At 48.0% G+C, this 23648-nt stretch overlaps 1 protein-coding gene across 2 annotated transcripts in view; it reads right to left on the bottom strand.

Annotated features, from left to right (window-relative positions):
- NFATC2 (nuclear factor of activated T cells 2) overlaps window positions 1-23648 on the bottom strand; it is a 155026-nt gene that overhangs the window by 27897 nt on the left and 103481 nt on the right. For both annotated transcript variants that reach the window (XM_030826421.1, XM_030826422.1), the window contains exons 7-9: window positions 19619-19674; window positions 19085-19211; window positions 16065-16754 (exon numbers count right to left, since the gene is read on the bottom strand). In XM_030826421.1, coding sequence (XP_030682281.1) covers window positions 16065-16754; window positions 19085-19211; window positions 19619-19674 — 873 coding nt within the window. The remainder of the gene's footprint in view (window positions 1-16064; window positions 16755-19084; window positions 19212-19618; window positions 19675-23648) is intronic.

Raw genomic sequence — 23648 nt, 5'->3', positions numbered from 1 at the left:
CACCAAATACAGATAATGATGTTCAGATAATAGGAAGTCCAGGGAAAAAGAAAGCAGTAGGAGTTTAAAAATCCCAGAGATAGCTGCCAGGTGTGGTGACTCGTGCCTGTAATCCCAGCACTTTGGGAGGCTGAGGTGGGTGGATCACTTGAGGTCAGGAGTTCAAGACCAGCCTGGCCAACATAGCAAGACCCCCGTCTCTGCTAAAAATACAAAAATTAGCCGGACATGGTGGCACACTCCTGTAATCCCAGCTACTCTGGAGGCTGAGGCAGGAGAATCACTTGAACCCTGAAGGCAGAGGTTGCAGTGAACCGAGATCACAGCACTGCACTCCAGTCTGAGAGAGAGAGAGAGAGAGAGACTCTGTCTCAAAATAAAAAAAATCCCAGAGATAGTTGAGAGATTTGGTTCTGAAATGGTCCAGAGAGAAAACAGAGGAACCAGACCAGGACCCTCAGGACTCAGAGGACCTGCCCGCTCTGCCTGGGTAGGACACAGCACCCACCTGGGACTCCCAGAGTGCCAGCTCCTGGCCTCTCACTCTGTCTGGCTGAAGGAGCTGCTCCCTCAAACAGGAAGCCGTGATGAAGGGGTTTCACATCTGTCTGGAATAAAGGGCCCGTTCAAATCTGGGAGAGGCTATGTGGGGGTCAAAAACTGGTGAGAAGATGTTAAAGGAGGGTTGGCACATCCCAAGTGCAGAGATGAAGACATTTCTGCAGCCCTGGACAGATAAAGATGAGGCTAAGGAAGATGATGAAGCTGATAACTGCTCTCTGTGGAGTGCTGTGTGGCTGACCTGGTTATACTCACTTCCCATACATCATTTCCTTTAAACCTCAAGCACTGCTAATATCCCCATTTTGCAGATGGCGAAATTGAGGTCACAGACATTCAGTAACTCACCTAAAGCCACACCCCCAAGTTCCTTAGGCAACAGATGGGAGCCGAGCATGGGGCCAGAGGGACAGTAGGGGCAGCAGCAGGAATTCACTTTTGCGCTGGTTGAATGTGAGGTTCCTGCAGGGAATCCACATGGAGGGCCCAGGAGAAGGTCAGATCAGTGGGTCTGGGGCAAAAGCCAGTTTCCTGGAGTCTCATCAGATGAGGGAGCAAAAAGGCAGGGGGAGCAGCCCAGGATAAATGCCCTATTCTCTTTATACATGGACTCAGAATCACTTCTCACACACATGTGCCTCTAACCACCCATTGCCTGTGCCTCTGGCTTTGTAACCTCAGACAAATCCCTCCCTTTTCTCAGCCTGCTTTCATGTCTAAGATGCAGAGATGACCATCCCTGCCTTCCACGGGGCCCAGTAAGGGGAAGGGATCATTAGCATTATTACAATATTTCCTGTACTTGTCAGTCTGGCAAACACACTCCCTCCAAAACTTCAACCTTCCACTTGCCAGTAGCTTCCCCTTCCTCCCAAAATAAAATCCATAGCTCTCAACCCACAAGGCCTGTCCCCTCCATGCTCCCTTTCCATGATGCCACAGTCATTACTCTCAGCCACACCAGACCTCTCTCTGTCCTCCACACAAACCACGTTTCCTCCCAGCTCTGCCCTGCGTGCTTGCTCTTCCCTCTGCCTGGAATTCCTTCCCCTCACTCTCTTCCTCCCGGTCTCAAATACAAAGTCACTTCCTCAAAGAGGCTGGTCCTGACCACCCCGTTTGAAACTATGCCCGTCTCCATCATCACTTTATTGAACTCAGCACTTAGTCTCCACCCCCACATCTGAAATTCTCATCATTTTCTGGTTGACATTTGATGAACAGCCTTCCCCTTGCAGAGCAAGCTCTGCCAGCAGGGAGGCCCCATCCATTTGGTTCACTTCTGTGTCCCAGCACCTAGCACCAAGCCCAGCTCACTTTACATACTCAGTGGATATCTGTTCAAAGAAGGAAAGAACACCAGTTGATAAGAAACAAACCAAAAAAGCAAAAAGCAAATGCTCAAACAACATGCCCCCTGAGCAGTTCCCGAGGCAGCCAGCCCACCAGCTGAATGCTAAAGGAGGCGGCATCCACATCACAGCATCAGCCCTCCCTGGTACCTGCGGGGCACTGGGCAGTCCGTAAGTCACTTTTCACACATGCCTCGCCCAAGGCCACGAGCAAGGAAGAATGAAGGCTCAGAATCAAGCTTCCTTTGACACTAACTACTCAGCAACATCTTCTGACCCTGGGGCCCCGGTCCTGGGTGCTGCACCAGGGGACAGGCGGTGCCATGGGGAGACACTAGTTCCCAGTGGCTTCCCACACTCAGAGAGTGCTAGGAATGCTCCAGTCCACCAATAACGATCTTTTTGTAGAGTGGACACTCCTTCCCCAAAACACACACGGTGTGGCCAGCACTCTATATTATAAAGCTGCTACTTCTACCAGAGCTGGACACTAAATCCTTCAGATGGTGGTTCTTAACCAGGGGCAACTCTGCCCTCCAGGGATACTTGGCAGTATCTGCAGACATTTCTGATTGTCACATCTGGGGTGCTACTGGCATCTGGTGCATTGAGGCCAGGAACACTGGTACACATCCTTTCATGCACAAGATAGCCCCTCACAACAGAGAATAATCCAGCCCGAAATGTCAGTAGTGCTGGAGCTAAAGACTTGCTTCAGGAGAAAAGGTAATAAGAAAATGTTTTGAGATTCCTGGACTGACCGTTAGGAGAGGAGTTTCCTGAATTTGGGGAAAATTGGCAATAACTGGACATTTAAGGCCTCACCCTCATTCTGTTTTAGGTTTTCTTTTGTTGTTTGTTTGGGTTTTTTTTTTTTTTCAGACGGAGTCTCGCTCTGTCACCCAGGCTGGAGTGCAGTGGTATGACTGCAGCTCACTGCAACCTCCGCCTCCCGGGTTCAAGTGATTCTCCTGCCTCAGCTTCCCTAGTAGCTGGGATTACAGGCGCATGCCACCACACCCAGCTAATTTTTGTATTTTAAGTAGAGAAAGGGTTTCACCATGTCAGCCAGGCTGTTCTTGAACTACTGACCTCAAGTGATCTGCCTGCCTCGGCTTCCCAAAGTGCTGGGATTATAGGCGTGAGCCACCACCCCTGCCCTAGGTTTTCTTTATAGTACGTATTTACCACCTGGCATTAGAATATATATTTATTTCACTGTTTGTTTCACCAACTAAGAAGTATGCTCCCTGAAGGCAGAGACTCTGTTTCACATGCTGCTGTGTCCTCACTGGCACACAGTAGGGATTCAACAAATATTTGTGGAATAAAGAAACTCCTAAGAATATCAAGTCCTACAAAATATCCAACCTCCTTTTGCAGCTGTTTTCTCATTATGATCATACCTATCCTGCACAGAGACCCAAAATCCATTCTCCTGTCTTCACAGTAGCAGGTTTCACCTGTGCACATGACTGGGTAATATAAACATAAAAACTATACTCCCAGCCTCCTCTGTGGCTCAGTGTGGTTACACGACAAGACTCTGGCCAATAAAGTATTAGCTGAAGGGATAAATGTGATTTCAGGGTTATGCCCTTAAAGGAAAGGGCGTGCCCTCCTTCCTCTTTTTTCCCATCCAGGAACCATCTTGGATGACTCAGATGAGGGTACCACCCCGAGAACGGAGAGTGATAAGACAGAAAAAGTCTGGGTTCCTGGTACAGTGGGGCCAGCATACCAGCCATGGACTGCTTATCCCTGTGCTGCTCCAAGAGGAAGAAATCATCTATCTTGTTAAAGTCACTGTTACTTTGGGTTCGGCTACAGCAGCCTCTACATCCTAATCAATACCCTCTAATAATCCTCCCAATAACCTCCCCTGCCTTGCAAGCTCTAACTGCTTTGGAATCACGCTTAAAGACTCCACAACACCGCAAGGAGTATCTCAGCAGCTGGCATTTGAGAGCGATTTCATGATTTCCCCTTCACACACGTAGGAGATGTGATCCTCAGTTCATATGTAGGGTTATTTCCTCCCTCAGGCTTCAGAATATCTGAGTACATTGCTAAGCTAGAGAAAGAAAGGACAGGAAGTCATATTATTTCAGTCCTTCAAATGATAAGGACAAAAGGAACTGCCAAAAAAAAAAAAGCCCATTAAAATCTTAAAACACCGATTATGCTTAAATGGTACCAAAAAAAAAAAACTACACACAAACAACCCTAATGGATCATCACTGTAGGATATTAATGAACCAACCCATTATTTTAAAAACTGGTAAATAAAGGGAAAGAATCAAGCATTCATCCTGCTTTTCCTATATGAATTCTATCATTGTTGATGAAGGGAAGTTTCTCTTTATAGAAGTTTTCCAGCTAACAGTAGAGGAAGGGATGGCAGAATTAGAATAGAATATCACCATTTTATAATTCATGCACCACTGAATTAATGGAGCAAGGCACTGACTATCAATCACCAAAAGACAGGCAACCCAACTCCACATACCTCCTGTCAGAAGGATGTGTCACCACCCATGAAGCAATCTTGCCAAAAACAATTGAATCTGAATGAATGAAGCCTCTCGGTTTGACTGCTAACTTACAGGACACACGGAGGAGACAGGAACACACTAAAAACCTCATCATGGAGATAGAACTGGCAAAAGCCAGACTGAAAAATTTCACAGGATAAACCACCTCATTTTTTCAACAAATAAACTGCAACAGAATACAATGATGAAACCAAAAAAGGATCTTATAAGAACCTCTAGATTTAATCTAGGGGAAGAACCTCTCCGTTAAAACAGACTTAAAACAAAGGCATCTGCTTGCAATGCTTGGTCTGACTCCCGATGCAAATGAACTATAATAAAAACAAAGAAGAAAACACTTTTGTGATATTTATCTAAGACAACTGGAAGTTTAAACACTAGGTATTTCATGATATTAAGGAAGTATTATTAATTTCCATGTGTGCTAGTGGTCTTGTACTTCCAGAGTCCTTTTTCTAGAGATATATGCTATTTATACATGAAATTACAGGATGTCTAGGATTTGCTTCAAAATATTACTGTGTAGCTAGGCACCATGGCATGCACCTACAGTCCCAGCTGTGCTGGAGGCTGAGGCAGGAAGATTGTTTGAGCCCAGGAGATCAAGCCTGCAGTGCACCATGATTACACCTGTGAATAGCTACTGTGCTCCAGCCTGGGCCATAGCAAGATCCTATGTCTTTAAAAAAAAAAAGAAAAAAAGAAAGAAACTAATAACAACAAACCCCCAAAACAAAATTACCAGGTAAGGAATATAACAGAGGATGAAGGTGTAGAAGAAATCAGATTGGCCATGCATTGATAACAGCCGAAGCTTCGTGGTGGGTATGTAGGGGTACCTTTGTGCTATGCTATAGTTACATATGTTCAAAATATTTAATTAAAAGTTTTAAAATCTTACCCCCATTTAAAAATCTTCCCCAGCCACAAGGAAGGGAAGGAAGGAAGATAGAGGGAGGGAACACTTTCAAAGCCCCCGGCCGGATGCAGGTCCTGGATTAGGGAGCCTTGGATATGCATGGCACTTCCGTGATGGGGGCACAGTTCAAACGCCTAATGGGTCCAGATAGGAACCCTGAATGAGTGAAATCGGTGAAGTCTAAGAGGAACAACAAAGCAAGTGTGAAGATAAATAACAATGGACAATCCACCTATCGTCAGAAGACAGAAGGGAGTGGCGGGGGCTGTGGGCAGGGCAAGTGGATGTTCCAACTGAAGGAAGTAGCCTCTGCTCAGGGCCAGCCTTGGCTTTGACTCCCAGTAGCCGCCATGCAGGAGGTAGGGCCCAAGGTGGCTAGATCCTTGGATTTTCTAAGCAAAGTCAGAAATCCCTATTTTTATGTGCAATCCCCAGTTTTTCAACACTGGCATCTAATCAAAATATTTTTTCAAATACTGTATGGGCCAAACAAAATATCTGCGGGCGAAATGCAGCCCATGGAGCACCAGTTGGCCGCTCCTTTTCCGAGTGCTGAAGCAGACCACAACTCAATCCATCTGTAAGAAGGGGAAAGGGTGCTTTCATCAATTTTGGGTCAGTTCTTTTTTGGGCATTTAATAAAGCTGAGAATTCAAAAGACACCATCAACTTCCAGAAATCTATAAGAACCGGCTGCAGAACATTTCAAATGCGTCCTCCACGTCGTCAGCTTATGCAACAGGACCTCTACTTTGCCCAGAGTTTTGGAAATTAACAACCAGGGAGTGTCCTTTCAGCTTTCCTGGGACAGTGGAACTAACAGGCTTCAGATGAAACCGATTTGTTGGTTTGCAGACAGCCTGGGACTTAAGTCCAAACTGCTTGCAACAGACAGTCCTGCCATAAAACCAAGTTGGGATGCTCAAGGCTCAACGTAAAATGACCAGAGAACTCTCCACTTTGGCTGCCTTGCCAGAGATCTGATTTTATGACTGTTTAAAGGGATGAGACAGATGTCATCCCCAAACCTGAGGGCAGCAGAATTTGTTGCTGAGGACCAGAACGGACTCCTTCAAATTCAACCCTCAGTTTGTCTTTGACTTCATCTAGAGAAAGATTCTTGACACCCTGGATGGGCAAAACAGGCCCCAGCCCTGCCTCTATTCACAGGCACAACTTGACCAGATCCCCGGATCCATAAAAAATTAAAGAGGTGTCAAAAATGCAGCAGAGAAGAGCCAAATAAATGGTTTCATCATTCCCCAGGAAGAAAACCCCTCTTTTTTTTTTTTTTCCTGAAAGGGTGGAAAGTAAAAGAAAATTGATGCTAAAATAAAGTTGAACTGGTTCAGAGCAAAAAGAGAGTCCAGAATGTTACTTGAAGGCAGCACACACCAAAACACACCCAAATCTCAAGTCTAGGAATGACTGGTAACCACGGCTACTTCAGGGCAGGGGGGCTTTCGTTTGTTCTTTGTGGGTTTTCCCCTGGGAAAACAAAGCTTTGCCCTTGATCCAAAATGGGTTTATCAAGGGTGGGAAGGGAGGGAGCACAGAGAATAATCTAGTATATAAAATGAGTTGAGTAACTGCCACCCAATTCATACACTAAAGTAACCAAATTCTTTTCCAAGTTCTACATTTCTAGAGAGAAACAGACTACAGCTAGCGCTGATATTAGAAAGTTATGTAGATTTTTTAACATTATAATATTCTGGCTGGGCACAGTGGCTCACGCTTAGAATCCCAGCTTTTTGGGAGGCTGAGGCGAGAGAATCACTTGAGCCCAGGAGTTCAAGACCAGACTGGGCAACATAGCAAGACCCTGTGTCCCTATAAAAAACAAAAAGTTGAGCCAGGCATGGTGGCATGTGCCTATAGTCCCAGCTACTGAGAAGGCTGAGGCAAGCAGATTGCTTGAGCCTGGGAGGTTAAGGCTGCAGTGAGCTATGAGGGCACCACTGCACTGCGGCCTGGGTGACAGAGTGAGAGACCCTCTCTCAAAAAAAAAAAAAAAAAAGGATTATCTTGGGTTGTGGCTGGAATCAGGGCAAATCCACTGCAGTTTCCAGCCCCACAAGTTATGCTGTTGAAAACCATCACCCGAGTGGTGGCACTGCCCTGAAATGAGTGAGGTAGCTGGTACATCCAGCATAGCACACCCACAGAGCAGGGAAGTGAGTCTTAGCCCTCCTGCCCTGTGTTCTAGTAAGAATGAAAGTACAAAGGAGGGCCTTTAAAATTGGTTATGATGCTGACCTACCCATAAATCTTGCTTAAATGAGCACCTCACTCTTTCACAAGGATATTCACCTGTTACCACAAGAGAATAGCCTCATTTGGAAATTAAATATAGCATAAACAACTCAGAATAATTAAAAGTGCTGGTTCTGGCAGATGACTGGGAGCCCATGAATGACACTGGGTGCTGCCTCTCACTTGGTCCTCTTTTTTAGGAGCCATCTGCTTTCAGTAGGACAGATGCTGCTCTGGAATGAGGGCTGTGTGGACAGCAAGTCTGGGAAGGGACTTTCTTGTGGTTTGGTGGCTTCTGACCTCCAAATGCAAGTGCACATTCCTTTGGAAGCACTTGCTTTGCAGAATTTCGAAAAGATCACTGAGCGTTACTGGGTCTGGAGTCGGCTGGAACGTAGCTCTCTTACGTAAGCCAGAAATAGAGTCCACATCATTCAGGATGAAAGGACAGCTAAGTGGCACAGCTTGAAATCTGACATTCTTAGAAAGGGAGGGGAAACAAGAGATGCCCCAGGGACAGATATATCGTTTAAGCACTCAGGAGAGGGACAGAGAATGGCTACTAGCTCAATTCAATGATCTTCCAACAGCAACTCTTGTAGATTCTGTGGGCTCCTCTGTAGGCAACCACAGTTTTCTGGACTTACATTTTCAAGGCTCGAACTATCCTTTGCTGAATTTACAGAGGTAGCCTGACAACATACTTGAGAATTCAGGCCAAGAGTCAGCCTCCTGGCTCTTCCTCTGCCCCTGCCCCTATAGCTCACAACTGACAAGGAAGAGGAGGAGGAGGAAAATGTCACTGTGGTTAGGGGAAGAAGAGTGATCAGCAACTACTGAACCCTCACTGTGCATGTCAGGTACTGGGCAAAGAGCTTTACAGGACACTCCCATTTTCATTCTTACAGTAACCCAGAGAGTTGGGCACCATTATAAGTGACTTGGCCAAAGTTACAAAAGAGGGCAGTCGTGAGGCCAGACTGAGGGCTAGGCAGGACAACCACAGCAACTCTTTGCCACACAAGTCCTAGAACTGAGGCTGGGCCTTCAGACCAACCATCCGATTCCTGAGAACGGGTCCTCATTGACCAAATGACAGGTACGGGACAAATCGTCAGCACTGTGTGTAGCAGCAAGTGATATGGAAGTTTCCACCCACAGGGGACCTGTGTGTACATTTTGCCACCTTTTGTAGAAAAGGGGAAAATAAGAATACATGCGTATTTGCATATGCTCGGGATTACATTAAAAAAAAAAAAAAACCCTAAAGCATGCATCCTCAAGGTGGATGACGTTGCTTCCACAGAGGTAAAAATTGGTTCTCTGTGGGAGGGGTGTTGAAAAAAATCTTCCATATGACAATGCTTTGTGGCCCTGCAAAGGGCTATGGTACATGAACAGACACACAATGTGTCTATGGCACTGACATTTCATGGCATGGAGATTAGGAAAAAATTGTCTTAAAAGGCTCCTGGCTGGGGGTGGGGGGTTGGTAATAATGGAACAAAGGTTGAAAAATAATGTTCTGGGAGGCTAGAGAGAAACCAGGAGTCGAGAGCAGAGCAGAAGGGTGAAGACGTCTTCTGCTGGATGTCTTTTTATATATTTTTCCTAAACATAGGAACATAGTGCCTATATAAAGATACATTTCTAAATGAAGGCAAAAAAAGGATGCTGGCAAAAGCCCTCCCAACGGGAGCCTGGCCTTTTATTGGTGTCGGCTCCAGGTGGCCATGTGAATTAAACTTGGTGCTGTTAGTTTCTGGTGGTTACTGGTGTACCAGCAAGGCCTACACTGAGATACTCAGATGGGGCTCTCCAGGTGCCCACAGCCTCTGGGCCACTCGGCCGGACGACTGCCTGGCTCAGTTCCCATCAGCACAGAGACTCCTGTGTCTCACCCTCTGTTGGCACCAGGAGGCCCAGCCCTGCCGGGGTCATCGTGGCTGCCGGGCTCACGGCAGGGCTCTGCAGCGACCAGGCTCCGCGTGGGCTTTGCACGCCTCCCCACACAGGAGCCGCTTTGTCCCAGGCTTGCCGTGGGCACTGAGGGGCCCCAGTGAAAGATCCCTGAACTGCTGAACAAAGCAGGCCAGTTACAAAACACTTTTCCATCGCTGGGTTCCTTTCCCTGCTTCCTGAGCTTTGGAGGGTGGGTCTCTCTGTTCATTCCTCCCTCGCCTGTTTCTCACGCATTGGTGCACCCAGCTTCTGGGTAGAGCCTTTTCAAAGCACACTCATGGCCCCTCTGCCAGAGGCACAAATGGCAAAACCTGGGCCACTGGTCCACACTCTGGAGCCATGGCAGGGGATACACTCACTGGAGTTCTCAGCAGCCCCCGGTGAGGGCATCATCTCCCTCATGCAGATACACATCCTGAGGTCCCCTGGAGGAAGCAGGGGGAGGGAGCCTTGGGCGGTGCCCTGGGGCTATGTCCACTCATCTACCCCATGGAAGAAGCAGGGCATGAGGGTGAGGAAGCCCATCTCCAAAGATCAGAATAGCCCATTTTTTTCTCCTATACAAATATATTTTTAAAATTTGAACCATGTCCTACAAGAAATCAAGGCAGTTAAATTCATAAACAAGGCTGGGCATGGTGGGTCACAGCTGTAATCCCAGCACTTTGGGAGGCCAAGGGGAATGGATCACCTGAGGTCAGGAGTTCAAGACCAGCCTGGCCAATATGGCAAAACCGTGTCTCTACTGAAAATACAAAAATTCGCCAGGCGTGGTGGCAGGCACCTGTAGTCCCAGCTACTTGGGAGGCTGAGGCAGAAGAATTGCTTGAACCCGGGAGGCGGAGGTTGCAGTGAGCCAAGATCATGCCACTGTACTCCAGCCTGGGCAACAGAGCGAGACTCTGTCTCCAAAAAAAAAAAAAAAAATTCATAAACAAATAAAACAGCAGGTCACATTTATGGAAGATCCCTTTTATTGACATGCATTAACTCATCATCCTCAGCACAGCCTTAGAAGGGAGGAACTGTGAACATCTCATTCTATAGATGGGGACATGAAGGCACAAGGCAGCGAGTAACTTGCCCAAGGTCAGAGTCAGTGATGGAGCTGACACTCAAGACACAAAAGAGTCATGAAATCTGACTTCTGTTTGTACAAAAAGGCAACATGAATCTCTGGAGAAGGCAGGATGGTGGTCACTTTTGTAGAAGGGAAAGGGACATCTGGGGGCTTCTGGGGTGCTGACAAGACTGTCATAATCCAGGTGGCAATTCTGTGGGTGGCCCGCTTGTGAAATATACAGAATGCACTACTGATTTCTGAATGTGCATATAATTAAGTACTTTACATGAAGAACAGGGCAGAAGTAGATTTAAGAATGAGCAGACTGATTTGTGCCCTTCCTGCACACATCAATGTACTCTCTCACACACACACAAGCTGCTATCCTCACAAGCCACTGCAGGGGCTGCAGCCATCACCAACACCACATCCTTTCTTTTCTGGACGTTTCCAGAACGGGGTAAAACATCTCCTTTGAGTCCCAGGCCACACCCCTGCCCCTATGTTCTCTCATCGGTGGCTGAGTCTCTGGGCGGCTGTAGTAAGCTCTCTACTTCAAAACCTGTGGCGGGTTTGGTGGTGAGATGGCCCGATGACCTCTGCACCCCCAGTTCAGCTGTGGAGTCAGCACATCTCCTAGAATGCACCACAAGAGCACTAGTAAAAGTCATCTCTGAGTCCACTTTCCCCAGCGCCTCTCCTGCTTGCTTGCATCTTGAGCAGCAAAAAGTGCAGCCGCCCCTCATTTTATGCAAGGGAAGTGCTGAGAATTACCTGTGTATTGATCACATTTGGGCAATTCCAGTTGCATTTTAAGTAACCGCGCTGATGACAGGGCCTGCGGGGCACACCCCCTGTGAAATGCACTGCCTTCCATCACGCTCCTGTCACGGGATTCGTTTTCAACTTCACTCATCTCCCTTTTTCAACCCTTGCCTCCCTATAGTCCATTTTGCAAAGGCAGCCAGAGTGATCTTTTCAAACAGTAAATCAAACCACACTGCACTGCTGCTGAAAGCCTGCGGGAGCAAGCCCACATCTCTGAGTTCATGGCCTCCGCCACCTGCGTTCCCTCTCCCTGAAACACTCTTCCCTCAGACCTCCCCAGGTCTGCGTCCATCCCCAAAGGCCGCCTCTTCAGAGTGGCCTTTCTGTACACTCACCTGCAAGGGCCAACCTCACCCCCAAACCCCCAAACCAGGCAGCCACCTTCTCGCTCCTAACCCCGTGGAATTTCCCCTGTGGCGTTCATCGCTGCCTGAATTTTGCTTGCTTACTTACTGCCTTCCATGCTAATGTCTATCTCCCTTACCAATCACCGTGAGAGCAAAGATTTCATTTCATTTGTTCACTAGTGGATCCCTAAGTCCCAGAACAGTGCCCAGCAGAGTAGACAGCCAGAAAATACTAGTGGGTGAGAGGGAAGGAGGGTCAAGGACAGAGAGGGAGGGAGAGAGGGAAGAAGGAAGGGTTAAGGACAGGGAGGGTTGGGGAGGAGAGAGGAGTAGGGGAGAAAGGTAGGGAAGAGTTAGGTCCCAGAAGCAGCTACTGCTAGGAGCTGCTGGTGTTCCCCAGGTACAACTTGGGGCCTTAGAACAAGGGACTAGTCACAGAAGGGGGATGACAGCAGAGAGAACGCAAGTGACAGTGTATGAACCATATGTTTTTGAAGAACTGTAAGAAAGTGCCTGAATTGAGGTGGGTGGAGAAACACGGGGCTCGGGGGAGTGGATGCCTTGGGCCCTGGAATATTACTTATTTTGCTTTTCCAAAGAGACTTCTTGAAAACGTCTCAAGTACTCGGAGTGGAGAAAGCAAGAGCCCCTTGGCGTTCCAAGAGCAAACGGAGCCAAGCCAGCCGGCGTCTGTGTGCAGGAATGCAGGCGGGAAGGGCTGAGATAAAGCACAGATGCCCCATGAGGGAGCTGGGTGGGATGCCCAGATGCGATGCTGGGATCACTGGCCAAGGTGCAGGAAACGATAACCCAGAGCCGGGGGCTTCCCTGGACCCCAGGGCAGGGGCGGGATCAGCTTCAAAGATGGTTTGTTTGCACTTGTGCGGGGGAGGGAGGACCTGTGTGTCCACTGGTGACTGCTTCCTTTTCCAGCCACAGAACCTTCCCTCAACCCTCAAAATGCATAAGCCCAGCTCTTACAAAGTTTCCAAGGAAAGCCCACTTTGGCAAAATCTCAAGGGAAATAAATGACAAATCAGAAATGCCCACGCACGGGCAGCACAGCACACTGGGGTTTAGCACAGGCCCCATGCAGCCAAATATGCACTGTGTGCGACAGACTCCCTTGAAATCATAAATGAAAGGGACAGAAAAGGACCTAAAGACCGAGGAAGTTGCCCCACCAGACACCCGAGGAATGACCCAGGGGATTTTCCAGTTTACTTGTCAGAAATAACACAACACAGCAAACCAAGACGTCCAAATCTCATATCCATAGAGCTGATGGTGGCACATCTGGAATGTTCCACAGATGCACGGGCTAGACAGACTGTTGAGGAGAATTTGAAATTCCAGCAGTTGAGAGACAAAACTGCACCCACATCTTCTCGGTGGCTACAGTGGAGATGCAGTCTGGGGCTTGCCACTGGGCACGAGCCACCTGGGGACCTGCCCATTGGAGGGTCCTGGGTTGGGTGGAGCCTTGGAGACAAGGCCGGTGGAGCACTGAACATTACTAGTGGCACTTGCTGCCTTTTGGAGGCCACACGAGTGGAAACCGTGCCACTGCCCCATCCTGCTCTGGCCTCAGGAATGTGTAGCCCCCAAATTGAGAAGCCAGACTATGGCACAGGGGACAGGGCAGTGCTGCGCTTCAGAGCTCTCGAGCTTCCTTTATGTTATTTCTGCCAAGTATTAGGAAAAGAGCTTCTAGGTCAGCTGTGTAGCACGACTCCTGGGCCTCCATTCTTGCAGAACACAGCACAATCCAGTGTGGACATCACCACCTGGAGTGTGTGACGCGCTCTCCTTTGTGCTACACCCCCTCGTTTTAGAGACTTATAATGTCCACTAGCATGATAAAGACTCTCAGAAGTCCTGCAACAAATAATTAAACAAAAACAAAAAAACTTGGTTTAACCTAGTTTTTTCATCTTTTAAAGCCATGGAACCCTCCTTCAGAAAATAGCTCCTAACATCCCATGGGCTGGGGTCATACAGCATGTACCTAAATTTCACCTTGCTCGGTTCTCTGAGACATCCTTAGAGCTGACTCAGGTTTGGACCTAGCGGGACTCCCCCTCACCACGACTTTGAACCTGCCTGCGTTCAGAAACGGCCTCAGGAGGCCCAAAAGGCTCTCGGTGCTCAGCTGCTTTCTCTGTAACATAAGCTTCTGTGGAAATGACAAGGACATCTATGGATCTGGGGCTGCCATAGCCAGTCATGACCACCTCGGGCCACTTGGACACGGGTGCCCCAATATCCAAGGCACTCACCATTTGCCTTTAACAAGGGATGGACAGGGTAGGAGAGGCCAGTGCGTTTCTCGCTCTGGAGACCAGACCAGCCCTAGGTGCAGAGTCAGCTGGGGAAAATTATCCAGCCCTGCACAGACACTCATTTATTTATAAAGCACCTCTTCTCCAATACAATCGATCCCCCAAGGCCTCACGTGGAGAGGGATCTGGTTACGACCATGCTTCATTGATCCACCACGTTCTGCCTTAGTTAATTCTCTACATGATTGCCCTGTTGAAAATAAGCACCAAAACATTATCTTCACCATTGTGAATGTAAATTGTTCCAGGATGGATTGTATGCAGGTGTCCATTTCAAAACAGAGCACCATAACCCTAACCCAACCTGTGCTTGATTATTCAGGATCAAACGGATCAATTATTAACAGAGCAATACCTAGAGGTCAGCCTTGTAAGGCACGTGGGGCAGGATGACCCTACAAGAAGTGGCCCCAGAGGTCTTTGCTTGGTGAGTTCAGGGGACGTTTTTGATCGACTGTCTCCCTAGGGATTGGGTATGGAAAATACCAGAAGTCACAGAGCCCCCAGATAACCTGGCTTGTCCAGATGTTTCGTGGAGTAAAGGTCAACAGCCTCTGACTATGCAGCAGAGGGTATTTATGGCACTGCGGTATATGAAATTTAGTACCCAGTCTTGATGGTAACTATTGTGGCTGTTTCAAAGCTTTTGCTTTACTTCCTACCCCTTGGCTGGGCTCCTGGGAGTTAATTTTCTGAAATAATTGAGGTTTCAGGGTATATCAGATGCTACTGCCTATAAAATACAAGACTGGAACAGGGAATGACAGCCAGCAATTTAGGTTTTTCCTTCTTCTATTAAGAAAAAACTCCAGTCGCTTAACTGTACATTTTTAAATAATGTAAAGAGTGTCATGGGATTTGCAACTCGATGGATAAATGCTTGAGGGGATGGATACCCCATTCTCTATATGTGCTTATTGCACTTTGTATGCCTGTCTCCAAACATCTCATGTGCCCCATAAATATATACATCTGCTATATATCCACAAAAAATGTTTAAAAGATAAAGAAAGTCCAACAGCCTATTTTTCTGTCTGGAGCCCCCAAGGCAAGGCTGCTCTGCTCATCCCACCCTCTCTGACCTCCCAATGCACCTTGCGGCTGCCAGGTGAGTCTTAGCAATGCGATTTGTCCTTCCTCCCTGAGATCCTGGACCAACACCTCATCACAGCTGCTCCACAAGACTACCCTCTGGCCAGACCCCTTGCCCACAAGCAGGCACCTACAGACTCACACAAAGCCTCCTCTGCATCTTTTCCTTGGCCCAAACCACCCGTCAGCTGGGCTCACCACAGCGGAAGCCCACTGCTTCCTTCCCATCAATGCGCATCTCTGTTCCACGAGCACAGGGTAGAGAAGTGCCCGCAGCCTGCCTGCAAGCAGTTCTGATAAAGCCACTTTTCAATGAGCTTTCTTCTTCCTTTTCCTCCCTCTCCCTCCCTCAAATATACAAAAGAGGGCTATAAAGTGGGATTTTTTTCTGTACAGGAATGAAAGGAGGTTAGCTTTCCTTCCATTCTATTTTCTTGGCCTCAGTCTAAATCTGGCAATTGGAAAGAGTGTGGAAGCAGTTAAATGGACCCAGTTCATGACCCAGGGGATGCCGGGTTGCCCTCATTTGCTTTTTCTATGGGGGTGATTCTGGAGGGGGGCATCTGAAATTGTTACTGCTTCCCCTCTGCAACTACTGCTGGGAGGTAATTCTTGCACAGAGCTAGGGGTGGCTTTCGGGGTCATATTATTCAACCTCCTTAAATTAAAATGGGGACACTGAGGCCCAAAGAGGTTACGGAATCTGTAGGCCATGCAGTGAACTTCCTGGGCAGAGATGCTTCAGGGCACCATCCTTACAGGCAGTGACAAAACTCAAGCGTCTTACCATCATCCAAGTAGGTCTGGTCCAAGTTCTGCTCCTGTTTAATGGTCACCCCCGCAGGTAATACTTCCTTTTGGTCACTGACCGGGGGTCCGTTTTTGGCGGCTCTTTGGCTCGTGGCATTCTGCTGCTGAATGACTGTGGGGTAGGAACCCGGGCTCAGCCTCTGACCTTGACTGACCGGGGGCGGGCCAGGCCTGGTGGTGCCTGGTGCGAAATTCTCGCAGTACATGATGTGCTGGAACTCCTGGTGGCTTCCGCAGCGCAGCTGCTGGTTGGTAGGTGAGTAGTGGATCACAGGCGAGGCCTGCTGGTTGGTCGGAGAGGGGTGGAGCAGGGCTGAGCTCTGGCCCTGGGAGCCGGCGTGCACGAGCACAGAGCGGTGAGCGTCCGCAAGGGACAGCGGGGCGGCCATGAGGGCCGGCTGCTGATAGCCCAGCAGGCTGGGGCTCAGGCTCTTGCTCCGCTGGTAGAGTACGGCCGCTGGGTTCTGTTGCTGGTAGCGGGCGTCAGGGGATGAGAGCCCCGTGCGGAACTGCTGGCAGGGAGCCATGGTGGCCACGAGGCAGGAGGGGGACTCGGCCACCATCGGGTGCTGGGGGTAATAAGGCTGGCTCCCCAGGCCTCCATGGGTGGGGCTGCAGATCAGAGTGGGGTCATATTCGTCCGTGGGCTCCGTCTTGATGGCTGGGACTGGGAGGAGAAAAGAGGACATGGGGCACCCATGGCAGTGAGCCACGGATGTGCACAGAGGATTCGTGGACGGTGCTTGGGAACATGGCCTTGGGAGTCCATACGGGTGGGACAAACAGTTGGTCCCCGTCACTTATCAGCCTTGGGCAAAAGGCTCCCCATGCAATTGTCTTAGGCAGGAAATTCTACCCTGGCCATGAACATCTTGAATTATAGATTTTTCCAATACTGGAAAGGTAGCTGGTAGGTCTGACTCAGCCCGGGATGTTTACAGCCTATCTCTCCAGGTGACAGCCCGGAGGAGAATGCTTGATTTCAGATGATACCTCCCCCTCTTTCTATCCCAGCAGCTCCTGTCTCCGCTTGCTTTCCTTTCTACTGCTTATCCCCGTCAGAAATGTCATAGATGCTTTATATGCTGATTTATTACCTAAATACGCCCCACCTCCAAATGTCAGCTCCTCAAAGAAATGTCTGGTTTTTGATCCTCATGGCCCAAAACAGCACCTGGTACTTAATGGGCACTCAGATATTTTCTAGACAAAGGAATGAGCAAATAGTGACTGTTCCCTTCCTCCGTTCTGTAGTGCTTTGGGGGAATGAGCACTACTGTCTCAAGCCTCAGTTTCCCCATCTGTTACCTGGCAGGAACAATCATACCTACCCCTACGAGATCACTGGGAGGATTAAATAAGATGTGTATGCAAAGCACTGAGCACAGTGGCTGGCATACAGTAAGTGCTCAATGCTTGCTGTCGCTGCTGTTCTCTCACTATGATCATCCATCATGACTACCACTTGTGTTGTCGCTGTGGCCATTCCTTTCTCCCTGCCCAGCACCAGTCACTGAAATCACTCCTTCCCCAACATCCATACTAAAGCATTACCAATCCCAGGAGTTGAGGAATCAGTTTTCTTTTCACTGGAGTGAATGAGTCAGTGACAGAACTGTGACGAAGTGTGTGTGCGCGCGCGCGTGTGTGTGTGTGTGTGTGTGTGGTGGGGGACCTCCAAGTATTGGGGACTGGAGGAGATAAGGAGACTAGGCAAGGCTGTCTCTAACCACAGAAACTGTCCCTTGAGGTGCCATTCGAAGGGCGTCACCTCACTCCCTGGCCCAACTGGGAGACCGAGAGCTCGCTCTGGCCATGCTCAGCCAGACAAGAGCCAACGCCAGGCCACAAATGAGAGGAAAGAGCACCACGAAACATAACTGAGAGCATGTCTGCTCAAAGGGATTCCTGCGCTGCAGTCTAGAGCCCTCCCAGTGATCTCCCACAGTTTTGGGTCCTGTTGACCTGAAGCCTGCCCCTGATAGAGTGTCATGTCTGTCCCAAGATAGCAGTGTCCTCACAAGGGTCAACACAGAACTGTGGGCACAAGTCAAGCTCACCAAGGCAAGGCTGCCAGGGCACCCCTCAGTTTAATGCTTCTAGCAGCCCAGAGGCTCCCTGAGAAACTGCCATAGGATGGAAATTATACCCTGGGTGATTGTCTCAAATTATAGGTTTCCAGTCTTGGAAGGTAGCTAGCAGGTCTTTCTCAGCCTGGGAAGCCTATAGCCTATTTCCCAAGGGAGAGCTCAGAGAAGCATTTTTAAAATTTAAAATTATGCTTCCCCTGGCTGTTCCTGTCCACCTTTTCCACAGCCCCAATCGTAATCCAACATATCAATAATATCAACATTATCTATGACCTAATCCCCTCTGTTAGAATGGCAGTTCCACATGGACAGGGATTCTTACCCTGTAGTGTTCACAGCTGTGTCCACAAGCCAAGAACAGTGCCTGACACTCAAATATTTTCTGGAAAAATGAATGAATGAAAAAATGGTACTCATCACCTTTCTTGGGGCTGTACTTTGTGGGAATGAGACCTCCTGACCTGGTTATCCACCAGTCACTCCATTAGGCCATGGGGTGATAACCCACATGGGGGGTCACATAAAGATTCTGCAGGTTTTAGGGCATAGCCCCTCTATCATGATCAAATCTAAGCCAGGGACAGGAGTCATCTACTTAGCACCCTTCTGTTGAACATGCATACACACACCCTTCTTCTATTCCCCCTTCCCTTAAAGGAAGGTACTAAGGCAATAAGAGCTAACATCACTGACATCAGCTTACTTTACACTGTGCTAAGGATTTATGTGCATTTAATTTCCGGAACCCTTATAAGGAAGATGCTGTCTCACAGATGATGCAACTGAGGCTCAGAGAGGTTGAGTCATCTGTCCAAAGTTACCCGGCTAGGAGCAGACTTCAGGAGTCCTGAGCCCTGTGCCTGTACTGCCTCTCAATACCAAAGGGGTCGTCAGAGACACTCCTTACCTGGGTGGTAGGTAAAGTGCTGAGGCTGACTTCGTTTTCTCTTCCCATTGATGACGTAGAAGTTCACTTTTACAGGTGTGCGGATGTGCTTGTTCCGATATTCAGGGATCTCAACAAAAAGCATGTTCTATAAGGAAGGAGTTGTCATGAACTTAACTGCAATCATGTCTCAGTTCCTACTCAGACCCTAAGCGCATCCAGGCAGCCCACTGTCTAATGGGTGTTTTGATGTGCCTTTCATTGGTTTACAGGGGAAGTTCAATTTCAGGGGAATTTAACCGGTCAGCGGCAGCAAAAAAAATAATACTCCATCAAAATATAATAAGGTGTCGCAGTTACAAATCAGAGAGTGTGGTGCCCAATAAATGTTGAATTCACTCATTAATATGCAGATATTGAGTACCTGTTAGGTCCAAAGCTCTGGGGGACACTGATGAAGGAAGGAGGGAAAGAAGGAAAGAGCATGAAAGAGGGAAACGTGAGGGGGATTGAAAGACACTCAGCTGCCTGACAGTCAGTGCGTCATGTGCTTACGGGCTGGCTCTTGTCCTTATCCACCGTGGCTTCCATCTCCCAAATTTGCTGCCCATCTAGAAAAAATTCAAAAATGACAGACTTTGAAGGAACTATTAGAAACCAAAGATTTAAGACAAAAACTCACCAACTTCTGTTTATCTTAGCTTACATATTATGTCATTTCAGTAAGGTGTGTATGTGTCAATATGTGCACGTGTGTGTACATAAGTATTTATACATATAAATAGTTCCTTTTTCCAGAAGGAAGACATGGTGTCAATAGAAAACAAGGCAACATTGTCCTAAGCAAATTAAGGCAGGAACAGAAAACTCAACACCACATGTTCTCATTTATAAGTGGGAGCTAAGCATGGGGTATACACGGACATGAAGATGGGAACAGCAGATACTGAGGACTAATGGAGGTGGGAGACAGGGACCAGGGATCTACCAATTGGGTACTATCCTCACTGCCTGAGTGACAGGCTCATTCATACCCAAACCTCAGTGTCATGTAATATACCCATGTAACAAACCACATGTACTTCCCAAATCTAAAATAAAAGTTGAAGTTATATTTTAAAAAATTAAAAAATAAAATAATGTTGACAGCCAGAAGAAAACAGGACAACAGAAAATAAGAAAAAAAATAGAAACTGTCCAGAATCCTACCACCATTTTTTCCCCGTATCTGAATGTCTATATATCTTTCTTTTTTTTTTTTTTTTTTTTTTTTGAAAAAAAAAGGCATTATTAAGGGCTGGGCATGGTAGCTTATGCCTGTAATCCAAGCACTTTGGGAGGCCAAGGCAGATGGATCACTTGAGGCTAGGAGTTCGAGACCAGCCTGGCCAGCATGGTGAAACCCCGTCTCTACTAAAAATAAAAATACAAAAATTAGCCAGTTGTGGTGGCAGGTGCCTGTAATCCCAGCTACTTGGGAGGCTGAGGTGTGAGAATTGCCTGAACCCAGGAGGCAGATGTTACAGCAAACCAAGCTTGCACCACTGCACTCCAGACTGGGTGACAGAGTGAGACTTTGTCTCAAAACAAACAAACAAATAAATAAACAAACAAACAAATAATTTTAAAAAGCATTGTTATATGTTATACTTTATTCTACGCCAAAGCTGTTAGAGAAGCACCATGACAGGTCCCTGACTGTCCCAGACATGCCTCCTTGGTGGTCTGAGAACACAGGCTTAAAGATGCGGCCCCAAGTCATGAGGGAAGCCAGTGACTTCAGTGGTGTCCTGGCTCACAAGTCACTGAAGAGCAGAAAGACAGGGGCTCACCCTCCACCTTTCCTCAGCAGACAGCCTGGATCTCATGTCAGTCATAATAACTGATGAAGAGGTTTTGCTCAGTAAACTCTCCTGTCCAGAAGCAGAACACTACTTCCCCAGTTTGGGGCCAAGAAGTTGGGCCAAAAAAAAAAAAAAAAAAAAACCTCTGCGTTTGCAAATAATTGATTTCTCTTGCTGATCACCTATACTGGTCATTGGGTAGTTTTCAGCTGAAACAAATAATTTCAACAAGTATTTCCAGGGTGTTTTGTGGAACACTGGTTCTGAAGGATATTAAACAGTTTTATGAGAAGGGGGAAAAAATCTACATGCTAATAAGCATTTGGAAACTGCTGAGTCAAAGTCAAATGGCTTTCTTCACTGCAGGACTTCTCAGAGGCTTTAACATGCTGCTGTGCAGAGTAACTCTCCGAGGTGGGCTAGAGTACATAGCGCTTCCCAAGGTTTAACCAATGAACCCCTCCCTACTTTTAAGCACAGCTATTCGCATCTTCTGTGATTGCTTAGGTTTGTACCCATATAGTCTTGGTTCTTAAGATTCACCTAATGAAATCTGGGTTTCAAGCATTACTTAAACATGTCCCACCCACCTCCCCCATGAAAAATTAATATAAAGTATTGTGATTGCTCTCTAGATGATCTTAACAAGGAACAAGCAATGAACATGCTGGAGCCCTTTGTAACCATTAAGTCTGTAAGTCCCGACCTTACGGCGCAATTCCTGAAATGACTCAGCAAGACATGGGCTATGTTAAAAGGGAAGAGAACAGGTGGTTCATGTACTGACTCTCACTCTAGTGTCCCTTGGTCTCTGCTGAAGGGACCAAATCATATTTATCACCATCTCCCCAACACGCGCAAATGCCTAATCAACATCTCATGACTGAACAGACAGAAGCGTCAGCAGCTCCAAAGGCTGCTGGTGAGGCCAAGAAAAGGCCGAAGGCTAACATCACACACGCCCCCTTGATGAGGGCAGAATACCTCGGCCCCTGTTTTCTCAGACAACTGAGCAGGCATGTCTGATGCTCAAAAGGAAGCAAGGGAAGATCGCTGGATGGACATCAAGGAATTGGAAGCGAAGTCATCAAGACCTGAGTCCTTTCAGTGTGCAAAGTCCTGTACAGAACTAGTCAGGGACAATCCTCATTTCTTTGTCAAAGACAAGTCAAAGACCACCCAACAGAGACACATGTCCCCTTTTCAGGTAGAGGTCACCACCAGGAGTGTGACTGTACAGGTCAGGCTAGGGTCTTCATCAAAAAGTGTGTCCCATCCACAACTGCAAAGTGAGCTTGAAGCCTAAAGACTGAGTACGAAATGAACAGAGGAAATGGCAACATGTTGATGTTTGGTTTGTCACCCTCCCCCATAGCCTCTCCTCGCCTGAATTGAATTCTTGAATTCTGCCACCAACAGCATCATTTCTTTTTCCACTTATATGAGCTTGCTTTGAAAAAAAAAGGGATCATTTTCAGAAGTTCATAATGGGGAGGAAAGGGAGAAAATAGTACCTGGAAATGTGGTCAGGAAGTATTAAATAGGATCCATAAAGCTTCCACTCCCAGCTCTCTTCCTAGGCTCACACCAAGAAGCGACAGATGAAACAGAAAATACAAAATGGCAGTCCAACGAAAAGGGCGTCACCAAGAGGAGAGTTCTCATGGGCTGTCCTCTCTGGGTCAAGGGACCCAACACAAAGAAAGAGACCTTTTCCCACCTCTGGTGGGTGTGCACGGCAGACAAAACTCTACCCACTGACAGCCATAGAATTCCAGCACACAGGTCCTTGAGAGTACCCTTAGAAACTAGCCAGCCCTGCACTGGCGGACGAGGAAACTGAGGCCCAGAGAAGCAAGGGGGCTGTGCAAAGACCCACAGTAGTTATTAAATCACAGCCTTTCAGCAACAACTGACATAATCTAATAACAAAGGAGGTGGCTTAAAAGACAGGTCAAGGTTGTCACATGAGAGAAGCTTACCAGATCACTGTGAGGCTAGAAGGTTCCTGGGAGGCTGGAGAAAGGTCTCATGTGGGTGGGACCTTTGTAGGGTCACTCACCACAAAGATTCATGCAGATGCAGATCTCAAGCCCTTCCCTGCTTTGCTGTGCCCTCAAGATACCGTGGAAGCTTCACTGTGGCCCTCAAGGCCCTGCACAACCCGGCTCCTACTCTCGTTCCAGCCTCTCCAGGCATGGTTCTTACCCCTGAGTCTTATGAGCGCTCACTACATGCCTGGCATCACTCTAAGCACCTCATATACATAGGTTTAGTCTCATCTGTACAGCACCCGTAGGAGGCAGGTCTCCTCACCCCATCTTACAGGGGAGGACACCAGGCACAGAGAGGTGAGAGCACAGGCCAAGGTCACACAGCCAGACCCTGTGGGGAAGCCGGATTGGAACCCAGGCAGCCTGGCTTCAGAGTCAGCACTCCTCATGCAGTTTCAGATCCCTGTGTCTTGCAGCTCTTCCACCTGGTTCCTCTCCTCTAAGCCCCAGCCACAGCAACCAGCCCTTCCTCAGGATGCCCCACAGTGAGGGGGTGAGCCGCCACATCCCACAGCCTCCCAGAGCCCAGTAAGTGTGGGTCACAGGGAAAGACGCCCATGGGGGGCAGGGGGAAAGTCCTGCCCTCTCCAGTGTTCTCTGCCAGGCCTTCCACAACACGCTGACTGGAACCCTGAGCCTTTGTGGGCATGTCCTGCGGCTACAACCAACTTCTGCCACCCCAGTGCT

The sequence above is a fragment of the Nomascus leucogenys genome, chromosome 13, assembly GCF_006542625.1.
Source record: "Nomascus leucogenys isolate Asia chromosome 13, Asia_NLE_v1, whole genome shotgun sequence".
Lineage (NCBI taxonomy): Eukaryota > Metazoa > Chordata > Mammalia > Primates > Hylobatidae > Nomascus > Nomascus leucogenys.
This window is presented reverse-complemented; position numbering and strand designations above follow the sequence as displayed.